General features: G+C 42.4%; 1 protein-coding gene across 1 annotated transcript; it reads left to right on the forward strand.

Moving 5' to 3' along the window:
- The first annotated feature begins 16,587 nt into the window (after positions 1 to 16,587).
- Aard (alanine and arginine rich domain containing protein) lies at positions 16,588 to 21,023 on the forward strand. Its single transcript, XM_051202584.1, has 2 exons — positions 16,588 to 17,095; positions 20,722 to 21,023. The coding sequence occupies exons 1-2, from the start codon at positions 16,754 to 16,756 to the stop codon at positions 20,875 to 20,877; spliced, it is 498 nt and encodes a 165-aa protein (XP_051058541.1). The 5' UTR covers positions 16,588 to 16,753; the 3' UTR covers positions 20,878 to 21,023.
- The last annotated feature ends 4,964 nt before the right edge of the window (positions 21,024 to 25,987 follow it).

Consider the following 25,987-nt stretch of genomic DNA (forward strand, 5'->3'; position numbering starts at 1 on the left):
AAAGGCTCAAACAACTTCCCATAGTTACCATGAATCACAAGAAAAACATTGAGGTACATTTTCATATAGCATTTTGAGTGGATCTTCCCAAACAGGTGAATGTCTTCTTCTGCCTAGTTTGTCCTTGCCAGGAGAAATGAGTGAGTCCACAGAGGCAGCTGTGTGGCATACTCAGAATTTCTGAATCACACCTGTTTAAAAGATGTAAATTTGGGATCCAGTCAAGAAGCAAGAAAAAAAAATGCAGGTTAATGAGTTGAACAAACATTTGCATTTTATGTTTGTGTATAATATTTAATTAAGCTACAAAAACAAAAACAAAAAAAAAAAACAAGAGAAAGTTGAAAGAAAATAAACTGAACTTGTGGATTATAATTTAACTGGGAGTACTGATGTATTTAGAGCGCTGCGTACCATTCTTGGAAAATTGTCTTGTGTGCCACTGATGCAAAACACTGTCCAGAGAAATCCCAAGTAGTTTAAGTAAATGGATTTTGGTTGACTTCACTATTTACTTATTTATTTATTATTTTTGTGGTCCTTGGGCTTAAATACAGTAACCTGCTTGTACAAGAGGGGGATTTTACTCTAGAGCTCCCAAACACTAGTCCCTACCACTATCTTTTTAAAAAATATTTGTTTTTAATTAAGAGACTAAATTACCTTGTATTTATGTGTGTCTGTCTCTCTGTGTGTGTGTGTAGGCATGTGCATCCCACAGCACATAGGTGGAGATCAGAGGACAGCTTTGGAGGATCAGCTCTCTTGTCTCACCATATGGGTCCTGGAAATTGAACTCAAGTTGGGAGGCTTGGTGGCAACATTCTATAATTAGTGAGTCATGCTGGGTCCTGCTTTCTTTATTTTAATAGCACAAGGACCCAACACACATTTTATGTTACACATTGATATAATAAATATAATACACTTTACAGATAAAAGATTCCTGCCTGCTGGTGTAATAGTGGCCAGACTTTCAGTTATGGCTGGAACCAACCACTTTCTCATTGACTTTTAGTACTGTTCCACAGGAGGGAATTCAGGTAAAATCCCTGTAAAGCTGGTCAAAAGCTCATGACTTGGGGGATCACGGCCACTAGGGGGTGGGGAGTGTACTGTTACTGTTCTGCTAGATGGTCATCTCGTCAGACTGTTTTTTTTAAAACAATTTATTTATTTGTATTTTTATTTGTATTTCATGTACATTGGCATTTTGCCCAAATGTGTATTTGTATGAGGGTATCGAATCCCCTGGAACAGGAGTTACAGACAGTTATGAGTTGCCATGTACGTGCTGGGAATTAAATCTGGGTCCTCTGGAAGAGCAGCCAGCACTCTTTAGTGCTGAACCATCTCTCCAATCCCAGGCTTTTCTAAATAGTTACATTTATACCCATGTCTTCCTGCTGCTTTCAACCCTGGTTAGGGAAGCTTTTCTTTTCTCTTTTTTCTTTTTCTTTCTTTTTTTTCTTTTTTCTTTTTTTCTTTTTCTTTCTTTCTTTCTTTCTTTCTTTCTTTCTTTCTTTTTTTTTTTTGCAGCGAGTATTAGTTTAGGGCTCCACAATTGTTTGAAATTGTGAGGATAAGTGACTGTGAGAGCTTACACATGGGAAATTTATATCAGTGTTCTCCCATCTAAGCCTCAGGAAACAAGGGCAGAAAGAATTCCAGAACCAAGGATGGGGAGTAGAGTTACGAGATGCTATCTCCTGAACATGACGTACTGATGCACACATCAATTCCCAGCAGCTGTGGCTGCCTGCACAGCACCTGTACAGGGACCCAGTGTATCTCTCAACCCCATGGCTTTCAGAAATGACACAGCCTCTCTGAGCCTTAGTTGTCTCTTAGAAAAATGTTAATCTTGCTAGTTTCCTTATAGGACTGCTGTGTGGATTTAAAGGAAAGCGCTTGGGACAAAGGTTTGTGTGTAAGTGCAGACTGTGTGTTGATAGTTGTTACCTATTGTGTCAGTGAAATAAAAAAATGAAAAGGGTCCTGTGGGATTAGAAGGGGAGTATGAAAAGAGAGGGAAGACTCTGGTTAGGGTCAAGTCAAGATCAATGCATTTGAGATTAGAAGTGTTCAATGAGTAAGGGATTTCAGGGCTGTTGAGCAAGGGTAGAGGATGGCTCGGATTAAGAGTATATGCTTATGAGAAACACAAACCCAGGGCAGTGAGTGCCAAGACAGTTTAGCAACAATGGGGGGTGGATTAGCTTTTGGTCACTGTGACCAAATCCCCGACATAAGCAACCTAAGGGAGGAAGAACTAATTGATCTCAGAAGGTTCAGCCCATCGTTTCTTGGCCTCCGAGCTTGGACAGAATGCTGGGTGACTGGAGCAAGTGACTGGGGAGCTTCAGTGTCTCCTGGCAAACAGGAAGAAGAGAGCAAGACAGGAAGGGACCAAGAACAAGATAATCTCAAGGACTTCACTGCTAGTGATGTGTTTTCTTCAGTGAGTTCCCACCTCCACAGACTTCTACAAACTTCCTAACTGCCTTTTGACATATGGGGTCTTTGGGGGCATTTTTATATTCAAACAAAAACATTGAGCAAGTAGGCTAATTAGGTGGGGTGGTGAAAGGAGCTAGATGGAAAGCATCATAAGGGTATAACAGAGGAAAGGAGAAAGACACAGGAGGGAGAATACTTCAAAACACACTTTTAAGCTTCTTCGGAAGAATTGAGGCGAATTATGGATAGAAAGAAAGATGAGGGTTGAGAGTAGATTTTTCATAATTTGGGTCTTTAAATACACCATGGTAGGCAAAGGTAAATTCTCAGACATATCTCATGTGACTAAAGCCAAAATGAAGTGAATGGTAGAGATGAAGGTGGGGCAAACTAGAAGGAACCAACCTGATGGTTGCCCAGTGTATGCGAGTGAATGTGTTCTGGGTTGTTATATACAGGGTGACGGCATTTATTAGCTTTAAGCTGCTTGTTGCTCAGTGGGCTAGGAGGAAACAGTCTTCAACGAATTGTGAACTAGAAGTTGTCATTACTTGATGTCACTAAGACAAACAGGAGGAGGTCTATGGGCCAACAGCCCACTGACCCATAGTGATTGTGGAGGACTGGCCGGGAGTGAGTGCATGCCAGTCACAAAAATGGTGGCGTATCAGAACATCTTCAGATGAAACTGCTAAACTGCTAACCTTGGAGGTACAAGTTGTCAGGACAGCTTTTACTGTCAATAGATGGTGAAATTTTTGAGTGCAGGAAGTAGGTTCTTATATGTGTGCATTCCATCTGCATTTGTAGCATTTTTTTTTTTTTAGGACTGCAAGAAGTATTTATTGACTTAGCATGAAAGAAGCGAAATATTTCCAAGACTTAAATATACTACATTGGCCATTTCTTACTGTGTAACAATTAATGGCCAAACTTAGAAGTTAAAACTAATAAACAGTTTTTGGCTCTTTTGGCTCTTTTGCTGGGGGGGCCCACCACTCGGCTCCCAAGTAAATCACTCACGGAGGCTTATTCTTAGTTATGAATGCTTGTAGCTTGGCTTGTTTTAGCCAGGTTTTCTATCTTAAATTACTTGCCTATCTTTTCCTTCTGGGCTTTTATCTTTCATACTCCTTCTGTTTGTCTTACTTTCCTTCTTACTCTGTGGCTGGGTAGCTGGCCAGTGAGGGCCTCCTCTCCTTATCCTTCTGCTGCTCCTCTTCAGCCTCCTCTTTATCCTCTCTGCCTGCCAGCCCCACCTGTCCTTGCTCCTGCCTCGCTATTGACTATTCAGCTCTTTATTAGGACCACCAGGAGTTTTTACACAAAGAGTCACAGCTTCACAGACTTAAACAAACGCAGCACAAACAAAAGTCACACACCTGAAAATAATATTCTAGCACACAGTTACTTTCTCAAAGTTTCTATATTCAGAAACCTCAGCATGGCCTAGCTGGGTCCTGCGCCTCCAGGTCTGTCTTGAGAATGCAATCAGGTATGGGGAGTGCTGCAGGCACCTTTGTAGGAGGAGCACCAGCCAGCTCATTTTCCTGGGAGCCAGGATTTTATTGCTTATGGGCTGCTAGACTGGGCCTTTACTCCCTGTTTGGCTGCTGCCTGGGGTCTCCCTTTGGTCCTTTCACAAGGCTTTGACTCTCTGGGAGACAGCCCATGGCATGACAACGGGTTTCCTTGCAATCATGTGAACACAGCAATTGTGAATAAAGTGAAACTCATCCTCTCGGAAATGGTCTACTGTTCTATCCCTTTTGTCTCCCGCTATTGGGATGGTGGTACTACATCCAGGCAGAGGTCACTGGGGATCATTTTAAAGGGGGCCCCACTGCAAACACTAAAAACGTTCTGCCAACTACTACGCTTTAAAATTGAACCCAGGCCAGTGAGATGGCTTGGTGGGTAAAGGTGATTACTTACCATCCAGCCTAATGACTTGAGTTTGAGCTCCAAACCCCAGATGGTGAAAGCAAAGAAGTAACTCCCCTAAGGTCTTTGAACTTCACTCCCCATGCCAAGGCACACACACTTCATATATAAAACCAATATCTATGTAATAGACAGATAAAGCCATTTCAGCAAGCAAATGTTTTCAAAGGATGGATTGTTTTAATCTGTGTCATCAGTTGGAAATAGATTGCGTTTGTCGATGTCCTTCTCTGCTTGGGTGTCTTTGAACTGGGCATCCTGCTATATTCAGTTCTGAAAATATACGCTCATTGGTGGCAGATATGATATTCTATAGCAGATGTTTTTGCCAGAATATACAGAAATGTCAGAATCAAATTCTCCAAAGAAAATAGGCACTTGAATATTTGAGTGTGTTAAAGTAGAAATATATTCATTACAGTGGATATTAAAAGTGTTATTTAGATAAATTTATTCTATTTTTCAAAACTTTTCACTATCACAGTGAATAAAAGGCCTTGCAGAAAAACACTGTCTTTTAATCTCTGAACTTCCATGGCATCAGGTTTAGCTGGAATTGAAAAGCCTTCAGGATGAAGAGCAGAGAGATGTGATAAATAATTAAAACTGCATTAGAAGAAACAGTCTCTTTGCATTTAGTGCTGACACGATGCTGGGATGATCAACTGGCAGTCCCACATTATACAGCAACATATATACATGATTTTACATATTCTCACTGTACATGGTTTCTATCCTTTATTATACAGTTCAATCTGATAATAGAGCAAGTGTGTTTGGACAGTTAATAGGACTTTGTTTATTTATTTGTTTGTTTATTTATTTATTTCTTTTTGTAGCTTCCAAAACTAGATTTTCATTGTCTGAGGCAAATTAGTTCTACACATCTTCACGATAACTTTTAGTTTTTACTTCACAGGACTTTCAGCCTTCTGAATGCTCACTTCTAGACTTACTATTAGGGAGAAGAGGGATAGAGTCAGAAGGAGACCAGATGGTGGTGGCACACACCTTTTATCCCAGCACTCAGGAGGCACAGGCAGGCAGAGCTGTATGAGTTACAGGCTAGCCTGGTCTACATAGTAAGTTCCATGACAGCCAGTGCTGTTACAAAGAGAAATCCTGTCTCGAAAAACCAAAGCAAAGCAAAGCAAACCAAAACAACAACAACAACAGAAAGAATCAGAAGGAGAATCAGATATGAAAGGTTTAAAAATGCAAATCTGCTACCCATTATTTTCTGATCAAACCACCCGCCCATGGTAAGCCGGCTTCTTCTCTGGTCCATGATCTTTTACTCTGGGACCCAAGATACAGAGGCTATTTGGCCTGGAGAAGAATAGATGTAGTTTGATGGCATCTCTTTTCTTCTCTTCCTTTCTTCTTTTCTTTCTTTCTTTTTTCTTCCTTCCTTCCTTTCTTTTTTTAAACTTAGTTTTGCTGGCAAATAACATGTCACCCTTTTGCTCATAGTATATTTCCATATGCAAACTCTACCTCCTACCCCAAAATCAACCAAGTGAATAAATACAATCTTTCCATTGGGTGAAATAGACAATATTATGAAAATCAACACAACCTATCATGTTTACTTAGAAGACAGGATGGAAACAATTACATTGGTTCTATGTGGTCACTGGCAGTTCAGGACAGTTGTCTAACTCATTGGTATAGTCACTCCCCCTGTCCTGTGACACTGCTGTCCATCAGACCTGACTCAGATTCTCTTGGAATCCTGGGACTGGATTCTCTTTAGACATAATGCTTTGGGATGCTGTAAACACAATGTTGAGTAACCTGCCTTTATGATACAGACCTCATTCATTGATTCTTTGTATATAAAAATAATGCTATATTGAATTTTTCTGAATTGTGGAAAGGAGATAGCAACAACCCCAGTGAAAAGGAAGGCTTAATCATCAGTGACTGTGGAACTACATCCCTAGCCCCGCCAGGTCAGGGAGGATTGCTCCTGTCTGGCAGATAGGCAATGATGCTGCCTCTCTATGACCTTAACTTGTATAGTCTTTCCTGGCCTTTAGACTCCTACAGGACCCACAAGATGCTCTGAAAGAATGGGGAAATGGAGGAGAACAATTTAGGAGATAAACCACAAGATCAAACAAGCATTACTGACTGTGCCAGACACTTTGATGTTGGGGAATATTATTTTAAGGTGTGCTACTTTGTTTATCTTGCATTTGTTTAACTCTGTGAACCTGCATTACTATGCCTGTCTAAAACACCTGTCTAATAAAGAGCTGAATGGCCAATAGTGAGGCAGGAGAGAGAAGTAGGTGAGGCTGGCAGGCAGAGAGGATAAATATGAGGAAATCTGGGAGAAGAAAGGATCTGAGATCTGGGAACAAGAGAGGAAGGAGGAGGACTTCAGGGGTCATCTACCCAGCCACCCAGCCAGATGCAGAATAAGAAGGAAAGCAAAGGCATACAGGAAGAGAGAAGGTAAAAGCCCTGAGACCAAAGATAGAAGGGATAATTTAAGTTAAGAAAAGCTGATAAGAAACAAGTCAAGCTAAGGCCAGGCATTCGTAATTAAGAATAAGTCTCTGTGTGTGATTTATGTGGGAGACGGGGTAGGACCTCCAAGGAAGTCAAGTCCAAAGAGCCAAAATGCCACACAACACTTTGAGACCTCTGTGATCTGAGGGTCATTTTTCAAAGGCTTCAAGAATGTAAAGAATGGTTAGGTCAACTTATATCTGCACTGATTGGAGCAGATACTTATGAAGACATTGGGAAAGCCTGATGGGACAGTTTTTAGAGACAAAGCGATACTGTCAATACGTGGTTTTAGCAATACATGAACAATTTACAGCAGGCACAGGAAACAAAAGAATCAAATGAAGATAAAACCAGAACACTGAAACTGAAAAAAAAAAAAAAAGGCAGAACTTCTGAACATGTAACATGTACACGAAACAAACAGCAATGCTCAGAACCCCGGACAGTAGCATGGTGGGTTTTACCTTATCCCTTGAAGAAAAGCAACAGATTCTTAAAATCTTTATTTGAAATCTGGCTCTTTTGGGACAGTTACATCCCTGGTTTCTCTAGTCCCTAGAACTCTCCAGCACTATTCCAGTGCTGGGTAAATTCTGCTGAAGAGGGCTTGAGAAACTTGTCGAGGCCAGAAATTTCCAGGAAGGAATACTCAGGCAGAGGAGACACTCTCAACTGCCTTTTCATTACTAGCAACTGTGGTCCGTGGACCTGGCAGACATGAGCCACTTGTAAGCCACCTATGGTGGCAAGGTTGTGGATGACTCTTGTCACCTGAGACAGGGATTTGAAGGCTTTCTTCTTCTTGAAGCAGGTACAGAAATCTTGCCTAGAATGTTTCCTTCTCACAGTAAGGAGACAGAATATGGAATATTGTCATGGCCAAATGTAGCACGAATTCTATTTGGTTTTAATAATAAAAACCCAGAGTCAGGAGTCTGCACCACGCTCTCCAGGCCTGGAGAGCACTGGCTGTTCTTCCAGAGGACCTGAGTTCAATTCACAGCAGCCACATGATGGCTCACAGCCATCCGTAATGTGATGAAATCTAATGCCCTCTTTTGACTTGCAGGGATACATATAGACAGAACACTGTATACATAATAAAATAAACCTTAAAAAACAAAAACAAAGCCCGGGGTCAGATATAGGGGTAAATGCTGAAAGACTAGAGAAGCAGAACAGCTAGCCACTAGTTCTTACCTCCACGGAACCCTGAGGCCAAAGGGGTTGTCCTGTCCCTATGAATCCTCAGACTGAATGCTCTCTAGGAAATGTCAGACTGAATGGGTGAGTGCCTGTCTCCTTCCATCTCTACCTCCCTAGTGCTAGGATTAAAGGTTTGGCCACCAGCACTTGGTTCTGTTTCTCTTTGAGACTGGATTAATCTCTTGTAGCCCAGGGTGGCCTTGAACAAACAGAGATCAGTCTGCCTTTGTCTCTGGAGTGCTAGAATTAAAGCTGCCTGGCCTCTATGGCTAACTAGTGGCTTAGCTCCCCACTCTGATCTTCAGGCAAACTTTATTTGTTAAAGCACAAACAAAATATTACCACAGTCATGCTTGTGCTATGTTCAAAGCTTTTTTTATTTCCTTCCCAAAGTCAAAGTTGGGGGGTGGGGGTTGGGGGGGCAATCTAGATTTTTGGAGAATCATTCCTCAAACTATCCACAGTCTGCTCTTCCCCAGCCTTAAATATATAGTTGGCACAATCTGTCCCTGTAATGAAGGTATCTGTTACATTAGGGACAACAGAGGAATGTTGCTTTTTGTTTTTTCTTATTGACCGCCATAGCTGACAATGTAATTTCTGAACAGTGAAGAATAGAAACTGAAGGAATCATGACATTGTCAGAGGATAGGCAGGCACGATACTTTTGACATTTATTGAACCTCCTATAAGACCTTGTTTTATGTTCAGATATAATAGAGAACCACACAAGTGTGAGACGACATGGTGAAACATTTGCTCTCTGTACAGCAGTGACAAGCTTTGATTAAAACACCACCAATGTTACTTTTTAAACTGTCTTATCTTTTTTTAACAATAAAATTTTTGTGATGATTCCTTTTAAATTTTTATGTGCATTGGTGTTTTGCCTGCATGTATGCCTGTGTGAAGGTGTCAGATCCCCTAGAGCTGGAGTTACAGAAACTGGTGAGCCACTATGTGGCTGGGAATTGAACTCCGGTCCTCTGAAAGAGAGGTCAGTGCTCTTAAACTTTGATCTATCTTCCCAGCCCCCATTAACTATTCTATCTTTGCAAGGGCCTCTGGGAAGAATCTCCATGTACAGACTTCTGATGTCTTCCATGCATTGCATACCACATCCACTCCACTGGGTGATGGGAAATTCAGACACTCATCATGAGTTTTGGTTTGAAGAAGCTACAGATTTGCCGGGTGATGGAGGTGCATACCTTTAGTCCCAGCACTCGGGAAGCAGAGGCAGGCAGATTTCTGTGAGTTCAAGGCCGGCCTGGTCTACAGAGTGAGTTTCAGGATGGGCTCCAAAGGTAGATAAAGAAACCCTATCTCAAATAACAACAACAACAACAAAGTCAAAGATTTGACAACCAAGCTTGATATTGAAATGACACTCTGGAAAAATTCGGTAAGGCTCAGCAAAGTGACCTGGAATCTTAGCTAACCCCTGGAAGTTTACTGAAAACGAGCGCTGAAAGCTCCAATGGTGGGGCTTTATGTTCAAGATACGTTTTCAGATCAGCCCCTCAAAGCTCTGAAATGCTTATTTCTGGTGTCCCAATCACGGGGACGACTCAAATTCAACACCTCAAAAGAGGATAATGATATGGTAAGCAAAAGTGACCTCTGCAACCATCACAAACTCTCAGCCGAGCTTCACTGTTGGAAATCCAGCGGGAACCCAGGGAGAATGCCATGTCCTGCACTGTCCTGCATTATTCCTAATGCTGAAAGTTTTGTGCACTCTTGTACTGAAGGCTGAGGGTGAGAGCTACCAAAAAAAAAAAAAAAAAACGGGTGCAAAAGTCTCAAAGCTTACTCCAGGAACACTCCGATAGCCCAGACTTCAAGTAATTTGGCTTTGGGCTAGCATAAATTTTGACATAAAATATGATCTGGTTTTAATGAGGGACACATCAAACTTCACACGAGCCAAAGCCGACTATAGATAACTCAGAAACCATTGAGAACACCCTGGAGATTTAAAGAATTCTCTTGGGGGCTATAAGATCACTCAGCCTTTGAGAACAATTGTTGCTCTTGCAGAAGACTGGGATTCAGTTCCTGGCACCTAAGTGGTGGCTTATTATCATCTATAGCTCCAGGTCCAGGGGTTATGATGGTCTGTTCTGAACACTGTGGGTACCAGACATGCATGTGATACAAATACTCGCATGCAGGCAAAACAGCCATACCCATAAATAAATAACTATTTAAAAAAACCTCAAACGTCTTACATTTGACAATGGAAGAAAAGTAGATGTAATAGGCTACCAACAAACCAAATATCTTTGCTTATAGGCCTCTATGATGCCTATACCGGCAATGAGAATCTGCTTATTGAAATGGTCACTGTTTGAACTCTTACGCTTTGAATACCCACCTACCTGTCTGTTCTTCCAGAGAATGGCCTAGATGAGGCCACACTTCTCTGAATGATCTCTGTTAGTGGTACTCTGAAGTTGTTTTAGTCATTTTGTCTATCTGCATATTATCTATCTATCTATCTATCTATCTATCTATCTATTATCTATCATCTGTCTGTCTGTCTGTCTGTCTGTCTGTCTGTCTGTCGAAGACAGAGTCTTATTATGTAGCTTTGGCTATTTTGGAGCTTACCTTACAGACTAGGCTGGCCCTGGACTCACATAGTTTGCCTTGCAAATGCTGGGATTAAAGGTGTGATTCAACATACATTATCTCTCTGGTGGCTATTGAGTCACCAAGGTTTTGAAAAGGTATGGAAGAAATGAATATATATAAACTACTTAAAGTGTATTATACTAATATCCATGATTAACTTTTGAGTAGTAGGAGTTTGTTTGCTTGGTTTTTTTTTTTTTTTTTTTTTTTGAGAAAGGGTTTCTCTGTGTAGTTTTGGAGCCTGTCCTGAAACTTACTTTGTAGACCAGGCTAGCCTCGAACTCACAAAGATCTGCCTGCCTCTGCCTCCCAAGTGCTGGGATTAAAGGTGTGCACCCCTACCAGTAGTAGGAGTTTTAAGTGTGTTGTTGAAAATCTGAAATGGCAACATCAGGGAGGTAGAGTAAGAGAATTCTAGTTTTAGGTTAGCCTGGGCTCCACAGTGAAACTCTGTCTCTAAAAACCAAGGATAGAGAATAAAGCTCAGTGGTAGAATATTTACTAGTATGTACATGGCCCTGTTCTAAAAAGATAAATCAGCAGCAAACAAACCCCACTCTAATGGACAGCTACAGGGATCACCAGAGAGGTCTGTAAGGTCATGAGAGTATTGGTATAGGTTTTGCCATTTTTTGATGAACTTAAAGGAACAAGTGATGGGTAAAGTTGAGTTGGAGGTGCCAGACATTCCTTTGCTGTATGTGGTGTCGATGGTTGCATTCCTTTGCTGAGCCTCGATTTTTCTTTAAGCCTTTTAGCATGGTAAATGTCAGAGCCTTCTGCTTTATGCTTTAGACAGAATTTGAGGCCAGCCATCGAGATAACTGGCTGGTCTATTTCTTTCTGAAGTTTTTCCATGATTATATGGATTGCCTTGTCTTAGAAGCAAAAACCTATAAAAATATTGGTTTTTGTGGTTTATTTAGAAATAATTCTGAAAATAGTTCTGGTGAAAGAAATCAGTTTTGTGTAGTTTATTTCAACCTAAGTAAAATACTACATTTATTTGAAAGCATACCCATGGATGATTTTGAGCTCTGTTTTGGGCCTTGCTGGCAGCTTCAGTTAATCTACCCAACAACTGGGGAAGGAGGAGATGCTTATTCTCTTATCTTCCTTGTAAACAAAGTAACCCAGAATGTTTATACAAAGTCACAAGGCCAGCAAGGGGTAGAGCTGGGAAGCCTTTGCTCTCACAATCAGGGCAAATTAAGTGAAGAAGGCAGTGAGTGACTTTTGGACATTCCACAAACAAAGGGGAATGTTAGCCATTAGTTAACCAGACAATGAAAGGACCATGTGCTCCAGAGTCTTGAACGGGCCAAACTATTAAGCTGTTCATGAAAATATTACAAATATTTATTTTAAGGCTTATAAGGATAGTTCCCCTTTCTCAGAAGCTGGGAGAAATAATTTGTTTCTTTTTGCAAAGAATTCTCAAGGACATTATGTGTGCAGGGGGAAGAACCAGAGCTTATTACTTAAAAGAGTTATTGTCATAGAGGATGGCTAAAGAAGTGACTTTAGACAGGAGGCTCCTAGCACAGAGAACACAGAGGAACTGGGGTGAAGATTTCCCAGGGGAAGGTGTCCAGGCAGAAACACCCACTGTTCATGTGCTCTTTGAAGGCTGTAGATGTTGAAAAGTTTCTGCACCTGATAAGTCTCTCTGCTGATGCAGCAATCCAAATCAGACCAAATCAAACAGAATTAGAAAAATCCCACATTTAATGGATACAAATTCTGGGATAGCCTTCCAGCTCCCCAGAGAGGAGACAGGAAAGGGAGCCAGAAAAACTGGTCTATTTTCTGGGAGGCAGTTTAAATACCCTGTGGGAGAGACCATCATTTGGCTTTTTGAGATGCAACAGTGTTTGGAGAGAGATAGGGGAGGGGGCTTAGGTTGAACTTCCACCATAAAATCCCAGACTCTTTGGGTATATAGATGCCAGGGGCTGGGGCAAAGCCTCCACCATAACAGATGTAAGCTTCGCTCATTATTTTAGTCATCATTTGTTAAGGAGATAAATGGTGATTTTAGTAATGAACCCATTTCCTTAGATGGATTCAGAGATGGAGTAAAGAACTCTAAGCTTTGGTTTTGTCCCACGAGCTGTAAAAATTGGAAACATGATGTGTGATGAGAATTTATCCTGGTGTCCAAAAGGACACAGAGACGTGGCCCAAGGGCAAAAATACGATGGCAGATGAAAAGCAAGTGTATGTAACTTGGTGTGATAGAGGGGAAATAAAGTGACCCTTGGAGCCGTATAGATGTGAAATCCAATCGTAATTCTGCTATTTCCTTGCCTGCTGACTGTATTATTCCAGGCATAACACAGTTCAAGAAAGTCAGTAGTCAGCTGTTCTTGGGACTGACAATGTAACATGACTTATCAATGCATTGTGTGACCCACTTTGATTGAGTGCATTAGAGAAACACACTCCAGGGACAGGAGTTGCTTCTTTGTTTATGAGGTGATACTCTGTTCTTTTTCATTTTGGAATCAGTCTGGATAGTCCATGTTTGTTTCGGTGCTGGGCTGGTCTGATGTCTCTTTTCTCCTTATTTTCCTAAGTCATAGATTGACATTCTTTTTCAGGGGACATCTCTGCTGGCTGATGGTTAACTACAGTGTCATGAAAGCCATGGACTGCCATCCAAGCAATCTTCAAACTCATTCACATAGAAACTGAGACAGAATAATAAATATCGTTCCTTGAACACTGTGTGTGTGTGTGTGTGTGTGTGTGTGTGTGTGTGTGTGTGTGCTGTTTGCCAGTGGCTGTTCTGAGCTGGATATTAGGAGTATTACTCTGATAGTGCTTCCACCTTCTACCTGGAGGCAGAGTTTTTAAAGCAAGCTCAAAGTCTTCCTACACAGCTAGTTTCCCTAGCCAGCTTGCTCTGGCAACCCACTGTCTGTGCCTTCCAAGGGTGGAACTACGGGTGCCATACCCTTTTGGCATTTGTGTGGCTTCTGGTGACCCAAACGCTGATCCTCTTGCTTTAACCAAGGAACCATCTCCCCAGCCCTGTTTTTACATTTTCTTTTTCTTTCCTTCCTCCTTCCCTGCCTCCCTCTCTCTCCTTCCTTTCTTTCCTTTCTCCTTCCCTCCCTTAGCCCTCCCTCCCTCTCACCCTCCATTCCTTTTTCCTTCTTTTCCCTTCTCCCTCCCTCCCTCCCACCTGCTTTTCTGCCTTCCTTTGTTTGATTTGGGGGGGGGCAGTGTCTCACTATGTAGCCCAGATTATCCTAGAACTCTCTATGAAGGCTAACCTCAAGCTCATAGAGGTCCACCTGCCTTGGTCTGCTGGGTGCTGAGATTAACGTCAAGTGCCACCACAGTTGGCCAGTTATTTTAAGCCACTGAATTTGGGGTAAACTTATTACACTTCCCCAGATAACCAATATTTTCCTATTTTAGTTTTTCAAGATAGGGTTTCTTTATGTAGTCCTGGCTGTCCTGGAACTCACTCTGTAGACCAGGCTGGCCCAGATTTAGAGATCCACCTGCCTCTGCTTTCTGAGTGCTGGGATTAAAGGTGTGGGCCACCACCTCCGGGCTTCACCAATGTTTTTCTAATTCCAATGTCTTATGTATGTTATACTTTTCATCCAATAACTTTCAATTCAACTTTTCAGTATAAAAGAAAAACAACTGTTTTAGAAGTCAAAGCATACTTCAGCTGAAAAATATATAAAATAATTTCTGATAATATATGCTTCTTTTAAAATACTGTTGTGTCTCTGGTTTACTATTGTAGCCAGACATCATGTATAATATTTGATGCTTAATAAGGCATTACATAAACACTGTTGAATGAATGAGTTTGTTTCTCCAGGTTCTCTGATTTTGGAGGCAAAACCATATCTTATTCATCTTTGTATTTCTCTCACATGGTCCTGGACTTAATACTGAACATGTAGCATTTACTCTGTTGAACTCAGTTAAATTGAATTTAACTGAAATTCTTGCTGAAGTAAATGTTCTGGAAGTTCAAGTTAAAAGTCATGACAGAACACTAATTTTAAACATTTATATTGTTCATTGTCTAGGACTGGTTTTCAAGCTCTACCAACAGACCCCCCCCCACATGCACACACATACAGAGGAAACAAGCAAAAATCCCCAGTACCTTGCCCCCTGCCCACAAAACATTAAAGCTTATCATTCACTGTTGGTAAGGTAAGACTGTATGGATGCTTCTCTCTCTCTCCCCCTACCTCCCTCTCTCCTTCCCTTCCTCCCTTCCCCATCCCTTGTGTACATGCATGCATATGAAAGCTCTATGTCCAGTGCCTTTCTCAGTTGTGCACTAGCTTAATTTGTGAGTCACCGTCTCATTGAGCCCTGAGCTCATTGTTTCAGGAAGACTGGCTGGCTATTGAGCTCCACCACGCTCTCTGTCTCTGTCTCCTTGGAGATGAGATTATAGGTACCACTGCCTGGATGTTTTACATGTGTTCCGGGGACACAAACTTAGGTCTTCATTCTTGCATGATTAGCACTTCCACACTGAGCCATCTTCCCAGACCCTGGATTCTTCACTTATTACCAAAAGAGGACATTGTCACATTCATACAGCAACTCTTACACAACCATAAGCAATGGCTGTGCTTAAGTTGTCAACTATCAGGTATTGACCTTGTGGATTGTCTGTAAAGGCTGGGTAACCTGCATTCCTTATGTGGTTAAGACTGAGGCACTTTCAGTAGAGCCGAATTTAAGGAGCTCTGAGAGCCTGAGCATTTTCTCAGTGCAATTCTCTCTCTCTTCAGGAGGAGAGTATTTATCAGTAATTTGAGTGCATAAGCCAGACCTCCTAGGTATGAATTCCCAGCAGATCACTCCGGTCTGTGACTGACTTTTTGGTGGGAATGCATATGAACTTTTTGCTCCACTTTCCTTATTTGGAAAAAATGGAAACTATTAGTATCCATTTCACAGGGCAGTGTAAAGATAATATTGTTTAATAACTGAAGTACTATAACAATATACAGTATAATATAAGGCATATAATAGAATATAAATGAGCCTTTGTTATCTTTTACACCTACCATTGACACTTCAGGCAATGGACAAATCTTTCATAGAGGAATCATTAACTCTCTGTGTGACTGTTTCCGACACTGTTCCTTCTTGTAACGGTTGTCTATGATCACTTATATTTGACTGTTCATTCCTGTGAAGAAACTCAATTAACTCCAAAAGAGTCAGTTAAAAATGCCTTATATGACAGATAATTGTTATCAATGCATGATTACATTGAACTGGGAATTATACTATCCTACATTTCGGAATAAGGGAGGTTTTTGACCTTTCATTTTAACCTTTTCTTAAATGTGAACACGGCAAGAAGTCGTCAAGGACAGAGTAGAGCACCGAGTTCCAGAACTCCGGGCTAGTGGAAATCTCAGAAAGATAGTTAGAAAGACTATTCTAACTTGCAAACTGGGCTGAACTTTGCTCTCTGGGCTGTAAGCAACACTTGAGGGTAGAGGATCAGAGGGGCATCTAGACTTTCTATTTCACCTGGTACGATGTTCAAAGTGTGAAACGCCAGGAACTATTTCAAAAGTGCACAGTACTAAGAAATAACACAATTGGGACGGCTTTGTGGCAAATATCCTTCTTTGCCTTGCAAACCTTCAGCTTATTCCTCCGCTTCTATCCCGCATGGGTCGACTGTTCCAGTTTCCATGAAAAAAAAAAAAAAAAAAAAAAAAAAAAAAAAAGGCGATCCAGTTGGAACCTCTGGTCTAGTCACAAGGCCTTCTTCCCTTGTTGCTATGAGGTAGAGAAGACAGGAGAAGGACAAGGAGCAGAGCAGCGCTCTGAGTGGCCGAGCAGTGATAGCGTTCACTGCCAGGGTCCTGCCTGTTCCGTTAATTGCCCCCGCCCCCGCCCCGATCGGCTTAAAAAGCTCATAGTTGCACCCAAGTCCCCAGTCAAGAGAACCGCAGGAAGGACCGCGATGGGCTTGGGTGACTACAGCCACTGCAGACAGCGGATGTCCCGGGGACTCTACGGGGTCTCTGGCAGGGCTGCGCTGTGGTCCCCAGCTTTTCATCCCATGCACCGCATCCCTTGCGGCACCTGGCGCATTGAGGCTCAGGAGCAGGCCCGGGCATCCAGCCCGGTACTGGAGCATCTCCGGCGACAGCTGGAGCGCGCTTTCCAGCGGGCGGCGGCACGAGGGCGCGCCAGGCGCGCGCGGGAGGCGGTGGCAGCTGTGGCGGCGGCCGCAGCGGCGGCGCGAGAGGAGCGGACCCGGGCGCGCATGGAGTGCGCGCTGGCTCGGCTGCGCGCGGAGCTGGTGAGCACGGGCTGCGTGGCGGGGCTCGCACTCCTGAACCCAGTCCTTCACTCAAAGCCAGGGCTTAGCTCATAGGAGGACGGGGGCAGAGGGTGTCCCACAGGCTGGGGGATCCTGGGCATCTGGTTTCCTCTAGACTCAGTGTTGAGGCCTCCTTGTGTCACAACTCCACAGAGCAGAGCTTGGCCTACAGTCCAGGGACTGGCCCAGACTCCAGGAGTCCCTCCCCAGTCTGTGTCTGCAGTTTTCTATCCTCTAGTCTAGAAGCATCTCCATAGCAAACTCTTAGTCTATGTATGTTTGGCGACATACAAAACTGTATGAAACCCACAACCTAGATGGATAGATAATGAATCCACCAGAAATTCTTAAGTTATGCCAGTTATTTTTATTTTATTCCTTGCTAAGAATTCAGAAAACAACTGGGCGTTTAACAGGAAGGAGTGTGTGTAGATACTTTAGATGACTTTTATGAAAAAAAAATTAAAAACAATTTGAGAAGGACAAAAGTATAAAGAACCCAGCCTTTGAAATGGAGACGTATACGAATGCGGTGTAATGAAGACTTGGAAGTTCTCATTGAATGCGACAACTAACTACTTCAGAACACAGTGAAGAGACCTTGGAGGGTGATTGATTGATTACATTTCTGGTTTTAAAAAGGGCAACATGATAGTAAATCCTACTTAACCAACCATATTAGCGATCTGAATTTGATAAGGAACAAATCATGTTTGATCTAGCGGCATTATGTGGAACCTTTGGTTCCCATTTAGAGCATGATGGTGAGCCCAAGAAGCTGGATGGGGGAAGCTGCCATGTTGTTGGTGAAACCACCTCACTGCACACCAGGAGGTTGGTGCTGTGGGCCAAGATGCCACGCTGGAGTGCCAGGGTCTGGCACATTGCTGAGCTGGGTTAGGTCACCCCTTCCCCCACCTCCTGCTGACTCACGCACAGGTCATGTGGGACAAGCTCAGAGACACCTTTAACCTTAGCATTCCAACAAGTTGCTTCATCAATAGGAGGTTTAGACAAGGAATATATTATGGGTGACAGAAGGTAGAGACTCAAAGGCTCTGCCAATATTTGCAGACTGTTGAGCTTTGAGAGTGTGAATTTGTAGACCCGAGTTTGTTTAGTGTGTAGAGAAAATCTCATGACTGCAATAATTGTATGAGATAATATTATATGACATGCCTAGGCCATATGTGCACTTTTAATTGACTGTTGTTATTTTTATAATTATTATAGATCTTGGAAGCTGATTGTGCCTAAAAGGACACATAAGAATATATCAACAATTGAGAATTGAGCCAAAGAGGTGGCGCTTTAGGGGTGCTTGTGGACAGGCCTGAAGACCTGAATTCAATCCCAGTTGCTCCCACAAGGTGGCAGGAGAAAACCCACCCACTCCTTGATTGGCACACAGGAACACTGTGTGACACATGCTGGCTGTACTCACACATGCAAACACAGACATGCATAAGTAAAGACATGAAAAAAAATTAAAAAGAATTCAAAATTTCTGGATAGGAAGCAGAGAATTTTACACATATTCAGATGCTGTTTTCTTGGAGTGTAGGCCCTGGTCCACATCTTCAGGAACTCCCTAGTCAGTGTGACTGATCATAAGAAAGAAGCAGAGAGTGGATACTTAGCTCAATATCATCGCCACTAGAAGTCGTTTTAGATCTGGGTTGGTAGCTAGATCTCTACGGGAATGAGTATTACCATGTGTAGACATAGTGTACAGGACATGATGAACAGTCAATCAGTCATGTTGTTACATATATTAAGTTATGTTTAGCTTACTAAAGTGTGACATTAATTTCTAAGTTCTTTGACTGGATTTCTGGAGTTAAACCTAAAGTTTTCTATATATAACCCCCCCTTTATTTCTCAGCGAAATTTTGGAACTTTCATCGGGCTCTCAAAGGGATCCATGATGAAAGAAGTTTAAAAACCACACATGTTTGTATTTCCCAAATAAGTGTGAATTACACACACTTCATGTAGATGGGTGAAAAATTAGCAGTAGTTTTACCCCTTGATTTGTGGCATGAAAGTAGAGGGCAGACATCCATCACCTCATTGATTCATGCCTCCATTCACTAAGTCTTTTAACAAAGATACTGAGACCCTACTATGCAAGCCTAGGCAACACACACATAACTGAGAATGCAACCATTAAGAGTTCTGCCTTCAGCAGCACCAGTCTAGTGCAGTCTGTGTGTCACCAGACCCATGTAAATGGAATGCAATGGAAGCATGATTAAGAGGCAACAATGCCTGGCCATGATTACAGGAGGCTTTTCAGGAACTACTGATGTCTGTTTGCATTCCATGGAAAGAGATGTAGCAAAGTGCATTCTACTAGAGGGTTGGATGGAGGTATGTCTCGGCACAGCAATGTCTCAGCACAGCATTCCCTTGGGACTGGCAAGGCGTCCAACCACCTGTGATAGGAGCTGGCATGGAGACAGTGCTAGGAAATGAAGCTAGAAAAGCAGGGCAGGAGTCTAGAGCCTGAGTAACACATCAGAGGACAGCCTTCTGGTAGATTATTTGGGGCTTCTTATGGCAATGACTGTGTGATTTGTTTCTGTTTATTTGCTGGGTGCCTTGGATGTCTGTCTCCTTTAACATTTCCAATTCTTGTTTACAGAGAAGTAGTTCCAAGTGCAAAGAATAAAGAATAAGCATCAGAGGAAAATGAAAAGATACTTCTGCCTGATATTTTATTTTGCAAGTTGAGGAGGAATCACCAATGCAATAGTTGCAGTTTACTATTACAGTGCCCTGGCTTACCGTGAGGGCTACTGTTGATGAGATGATAGAGGATGGCACTCAGAAAACATAATTTTACAAACTGCATGAAGCATGACTTCAATTGATGAACTATGCAAACAGTTGATCCTTAGTTTTAGGTTATAATACAGCTGGGCCAAACTGTGTGAATTGCCTCCTAAGTAACCTGTCCTTGGAGATGTCATTTTTAAAATTTTATTTGAACACATGAGGGCCTCATAAGCTCCCATTGGAGGAGGTTATGAGTAAGTCTTGCTTTGTTCTAGAGTGAAAAGTGTTAGATTATGTAAGGACATATAACTATACATGTGCCTCTGAGGTGTCCTTATATGCTTTTACTCAGCAGGGAGGCCATTGAAAATCCTGAAAACTCAAAATGACAAGTAATCAAGTAAATGGACCCAGACCCCAACACTCATGTGGCCCCAGGCAGTTATCCTGTGGCTCAGAAAGCTCATAAAGATAAATGATTTCACTGTGTTCACTAGCCATTCCTTGAGAACAGCCCTCGGTGCGTCGGTATTTTTCACATGGACAGCTTTGTGCATCAGCTATTTTTGTTTTCATTTCAAGGCCATTTCAAAAGCTATTTATTTATCTGGGTTTTTACCTTGTTGTAGAAAAAGCTACTTTAATAGCAGGAGCCAACAGTCAGAAAGGGAGAGTAAGTTGAGAAACACATCTTTCTTTCTGTCTCATTTTCCTTGCCTGCCTGCTCTTTATTTCTCATGTGCAGCCAGAGAGCAGTTTCATTCAATATATATCTCAAACTAATAAAATCCCTTCTTCTCCTTATTATTGTTGTTTTCTCCTAGCTGGAATTGCGTCTGCAGAACCATCAGCTGGCCCGAACATTACTGGATTTAAACATGAAAATGCAGCAGCTGAAGAAGCAGCAGGACCTGGAGCGAGCATCCAAATCTCAGAGCCCAGAAGATGATGCGATGGATTCCGAGTGTGGAAATGCATAGTGGAAAGCTTAAGCCAGCAGCCCCCACAGCAGTCCTGCCCCTCACCATAACATAGGCGGCTCTGAAACCGTTCTAGTATTAACATGAGCAATGATGTATGTGCACTCTGAGGGACATCCTGCCAGTGAAAACTTAGGTGTAAGGAGGAAGTGGGGGAGGGGGGAGAATCATAAGAAAGGGAGAGAGACATTTTTGAAGTTTAAATAATATTCATTCACTGCTTTGACTGGTTATTATTTTAGTGGGAGAAAGGGAAAAAGGGTGAGGAAGAAAGAAAGAGGAAGGAGAAGAAAAACCAAAGTATTACAGATTGCCTTACCGCCAGCTTACAACGTTACACATAACCTTATCACCTTCTTTTTTTTGTAGTTCTGTGTGGACCTGCAGAATCTGTGCTTGCTTTTACTGTATTTATTTTTGGCCCATCTAGTAGTGGAGTCAGTACTCTTCTGACCTGTGAAATTGAGAATTACTAGTGTCTGGATTCCAGCCATTCCCACAATGTGGCCTGCGTTAAGGGTGTCTCAGCTCATGTAACTGCAGGCCTTGCTGTCATTCAAATCGGAAATACATAATTATTCTCCTAAAATCTCTTTCCTCAGTTGATTCAAGTTTGAGTTTCATGTTATACACCCCCAAATTCCTAACTAATATAGTTCTTTTGTTCAATTAACTTAGGAGTTAAAATGGTTCTTATTGTTGAATTAAAAGATCTAATTGTGTCCTAAAAGTGCTTTTCAATGCAAAAGTAAAATTAATAAAAGTAGCTGCAGACATAATTGGTGCTCCTAATTGTTATTATCTATGAAATTACGCCAATGTGTGTTATGTTAGTTGAAATTAATTCTTAAGAGAAAAGAGAACAGGAAGGAGGTAGCATTTTTTTTTCCTTAAAAAACAAATGCAAGGATTGACAATATACCTTAGCCCGTGAGTCCCTGGGTTCAAACCCCAGCATGCAAAATAATTTAAAAAGAATAAAAGAAGAAAAACAACTGTGGGCAAACATTGAAGGACTATCTGAATCAAATTTAGTCTGTTTTCAGTTCTTTTTGCCAGTAACTATTCTAACACCTTTGTAATTAATCTCTCTTCTCTGTAAGACTGAGATTCACCTTGCAGACATTGTCAATTGAGTAGTAGGTGGTGCCCACTGGCCATTGGATTCTTTGAGGTTCTCTGATATAATCTCTTGGCTTTGTGTTGTCGTACCCAGACTCTGAATCCCCCTCCCCAAACCACCAGGAGACCAGATGCAAAAGCAAAGAATCTTTTTAATTTATGAGTTTATTCTCCGTCTGTCCAACACAGCGGGAGGAGGAGGAGGGACCCTGAGCAGCAGCCGGGCAGGGCATATATTGGGGGTAGAGCAAGGGGTGAGGGGGGTGGTTTTGCTAGTTGCATAGTAACAGTCTCAGGATTGGTGCACCTCTGGGCTCAGGAACCTGTCCTGAGTTGATTGGTCCGCTGCAGCTGAGAGCCATTGCTACCTACTGCATTCCACTATTATCAGTTAAGCACATGCAAAGCCTGCCAGCAAACTTCTGATTGGTTCCTTACCACATGGAGTGTATCTGGCGACTTATTCCCAGTAGTTAGGGCAAGGTCCAGCAAGGGGAGAGGATTTCAGTACATTGTTCTGAGTCAGGGGTCTACATATTGCCGGGTCTTTTCTATAGCCTGTCATGGCTGCCAAAGCAGGGGGCTGGGTGAGGGTCTGGGTCCTTCAGTTTGTGTTGGGATGCACGATGTGTGGCTGCTTGCTTGTTGTTCACGTGTGTGGGTACAGTGGATAACCTCGGGTGCTGATCTTCCCCTCACCACGTTGTTTAAGACAGGGTTTCTTTTTTGCTGTAGGTTCCTGTCTCCCCACAGAGTCACACTGAGATGGTAGACACACGTGCTACTACATCCAGCTTTGGGTGTGTATTCGAGTGTGTGTGTGTACACACCAGGCTTGTGCTGCAAGTGTGCCTTTACCCACTCAGCTATTGTCTTCACCCAATAGTATAGAAATTTTGAGAAAAAGAGTTGTTGATATTATTTGTTTCTTTTTAAAATTTCAACTTAAGTAAAAGGAACAGTCATTCCCAAGTACTTCATTGTTAAGGCTAACCTTTTTTTTAATTAGTTAATTAATTTTTAATTTAAAAAATTAAATTTTTTTTTCGAGGTAGGGTTTCTCTGTATTGTTTTGGAGCCTGTCCTGGAACTCACTCTGTAGACCAGGCTGGCCTTGAACTCACAGAGATCTGTGCCTGCCTCTGCCTCATGAGTGCTGGGATTAAAGGCGTACACCACCAACACCTGGCTCTCTTTTTAATATTTTTATTTTATGTGCATTGGTGTTTTCCCATGGGTGTTGGGTCCCTTGGAGCTGAAATTACAGTCGTAAGCTGCTGTGTAGGTACTGGGAATTGAACCCAGGTTCTCTTTCTGGAAGAGCAGTCAGTGCTCTTAATCACTGAGCCACCTCTCCAGCCCCAGGGTTAATCTTTATAAATCATCTGAATAGTCATTGTATAAGCTTGAGTCCTTACAGAATGCAGATGGTTGACATTGGTTAGTATTTAGCCACGCAATCTGGTTCTATTGGTAATGCATACTGACATAAAAGAAAGAAAACCTGAAAGAGAATTTTCAAAATCATCAAATTGGTTCTTACATTGTTAGACAAAGAGGATAAAGTTATTTTATTGTAAAGTCTTGTCACAAACTTCCCCTGCCCCTTTAGCTTCAAAGATAAGCAATGGTCCACTCTGCCTTTTTTAGGGGCCATAGATGCAGAAGCAGAATAAACTGTCTCAAAGATGTCTTCTTTGTGGAAGTCCTAAACAGCAGAGTTAGCCTTTGGTTTTGGTAGTGCAACATGAAAATACAATAGGAGCTTGACTCACAGGGCACTCTCATCACATGCTTCTGCCCTAAATACCACCCACTTTTTTTTTTTTTAAATAGTAACAGAAGGTATACAATTGCTTTCCTGCCTTTTCCTTGCAATGATGCACAGCTGTGTGTTGTTGGCTTGCTGTAACGTCATTGCACAGTGGAACGAGACTATTGGGAAGTCATCAGGGAAACTTTTCTAAGAGGTGTGAGGATGGACCATCTTTCTGGGGTTGAAAAATAAGCCAGGGCTCAACAGAGTGACATTTTAAAGATGCACATGATGGAAGCAATGGAGACTGCGCCAGCTGGAGGGGAAAATGAGAGAATAACTATCACCCAAACGAGGCAGCGGGGAAGAAGCACCTGAAAAAGCCCAAGAAAGGACGAGGTTTACAACCCGGGTGGAGAGAGGGCCCAACAGGAGTGATACTAAAAATGAGTTTGTGGGTGAAAATACGGTGCTTGGGTTCCTCAAATGGTCCACATTAGCAGGCAATGGTCTCTTACTCCATGCTAACCCCAGTCAGTGAGAGGCACCAAATGAATTAAGACAATTAGGAGTTTTGCACAGGTTGTTAGGCATCACATTCCTTTACAGGTGGTCTGCATGAATCACATTTTGTTTGGTTTGCCAAACTGCTTCTGCTGGAACAGGTGCTGCTGTAGGGCCCAGCCCGGGGACAGACGGATGTGCCGTGGAGAAGCTCAGGAGAGCTGAGCCTGCACTAGTGTAATTACAAGAATCCTCTTTCCCTTGTCCCTTTCTGGCAGGGTCTAGTGCCCAGCACAGTCATCAACTCTGTTGATTTACCATTGTAATCACAGCAGACTCCCTCTGGGCTTGGGGCCTGGCACAAGGATCTCTAGTGCCAGCTGCTTTCTCTCTTGCTTGTGTGGTTGCCGTCGCTGCCAATGCCTCTTTGCTCATGCTTTTAATGAAGGTTAGGGTCCAATGAGAAATAATGTGGTTAGGTTTAGGGGTGAAGCTGGACTACTGTGCCTACCTCAGCATCTTGAGCTCACTGAACAAAGTTGGGTTGGGGGGGGGCGGTAAAACTCCAGGCTCAGTGAACTCTCAGAGCAGACCATTCAAATTCTTTGGATGCTGCTGAATGCTCTGGGTTGAGATGCTCCACTCCTTCAGGAGTCGGAGTGCCACCATCTGTCTCTGCTGGACTAGTGTAAGAGGGATATGTCCAACGTACAGACAGTAATGAAACTAGCAATGACTTCAGCCACCACTAGCGGACTAGCCTTTGTGCCAAGGACTGCATTTGTGTTATCTTATTGAATCCTCGAGTGACTTGTAGGGCCCGTTGGCAGTACTGTCTGACCCTGGTGGGTTATCTTAGCACTGCCATCACCAGGCATATGCTTCCAGCTTATTAGTTTTATCTAAAATATCCAATACAACACTTTGCTAAAATCTTGAGGAGACTACACTGAAGGGCTTGCATTCATTGTTTTATTTCTGTTGTTGTGATAAAACACCCTGGTAAAAAACAATCAAGAGAAGAACAAATTTCTTTAAGCTTACAATTCCAGGTTGTCCATCGTAACAGGGATGTCAAGGCAGCAAGAATTTACAACAGCTAATCACATCACATCCACAGGGAAGAGCAGAGAGACATGGATACAATCATGCACATGCATGCCTCCTCCATTCTCATACAATCTGGTACCCAAATCCAGGGAACGATGATGCCTGTAGTGTGCTGGGTCTTTTCATATTAATTAATAGAATCAAGACAATCTCCCAGCTTAACCTGATTTGGATAATCCCACATTGATATTCTCTTCCTGGCTGAGTCTAGATGGTGTCAAATTTACAATTAAAAACCACCATCACAGTGTAGACCCTGGAAGTAAGTGTATGTGTGCGGTGTGTGTGTGTGTGTGTGTGTGTGTGTGTGTGTGTGTGTGTGTGTGTAAGGCCAAAGTTGGGTGTCCTCCCCTATTGTTTTCTGCCTTAGTTTTAAAAACAAGATCGCTCACCAAACCCAGAGTTTAGTAATTTGGTTAGGCTGACTGACCTGCAAGTCCTAGAGTGCCCTCTGTGTCTGAACAAGACCCTGTCCCTTCTCAGGTTACAAACATGTACATGCTGTCATGTCTCATTCTTACATGGGTGTTAGGAGCCAGAGTGCAGGTCCCCAGGAGTGTGTTGCAAGTCCATTACTGACTGGACCATCTCCTCGGGCCCTGATTTTGAAGGCTTTCT

Source organism: Phodopus roborovskii, unplaced genomic scaffold, assembly GCF_943737965.1.
Source record: "Phodopus roborovskii unplaced genomic scaffold, PHOROB, whole genome shotgun sequence".
NCBI classification, from domain to species: domain Eukaryota; kingdom Metazoa; phylum Chordata; class Mammalia; order Rodentia; family Cricetidae; genus Phodopus; species Phodopus roborovskii.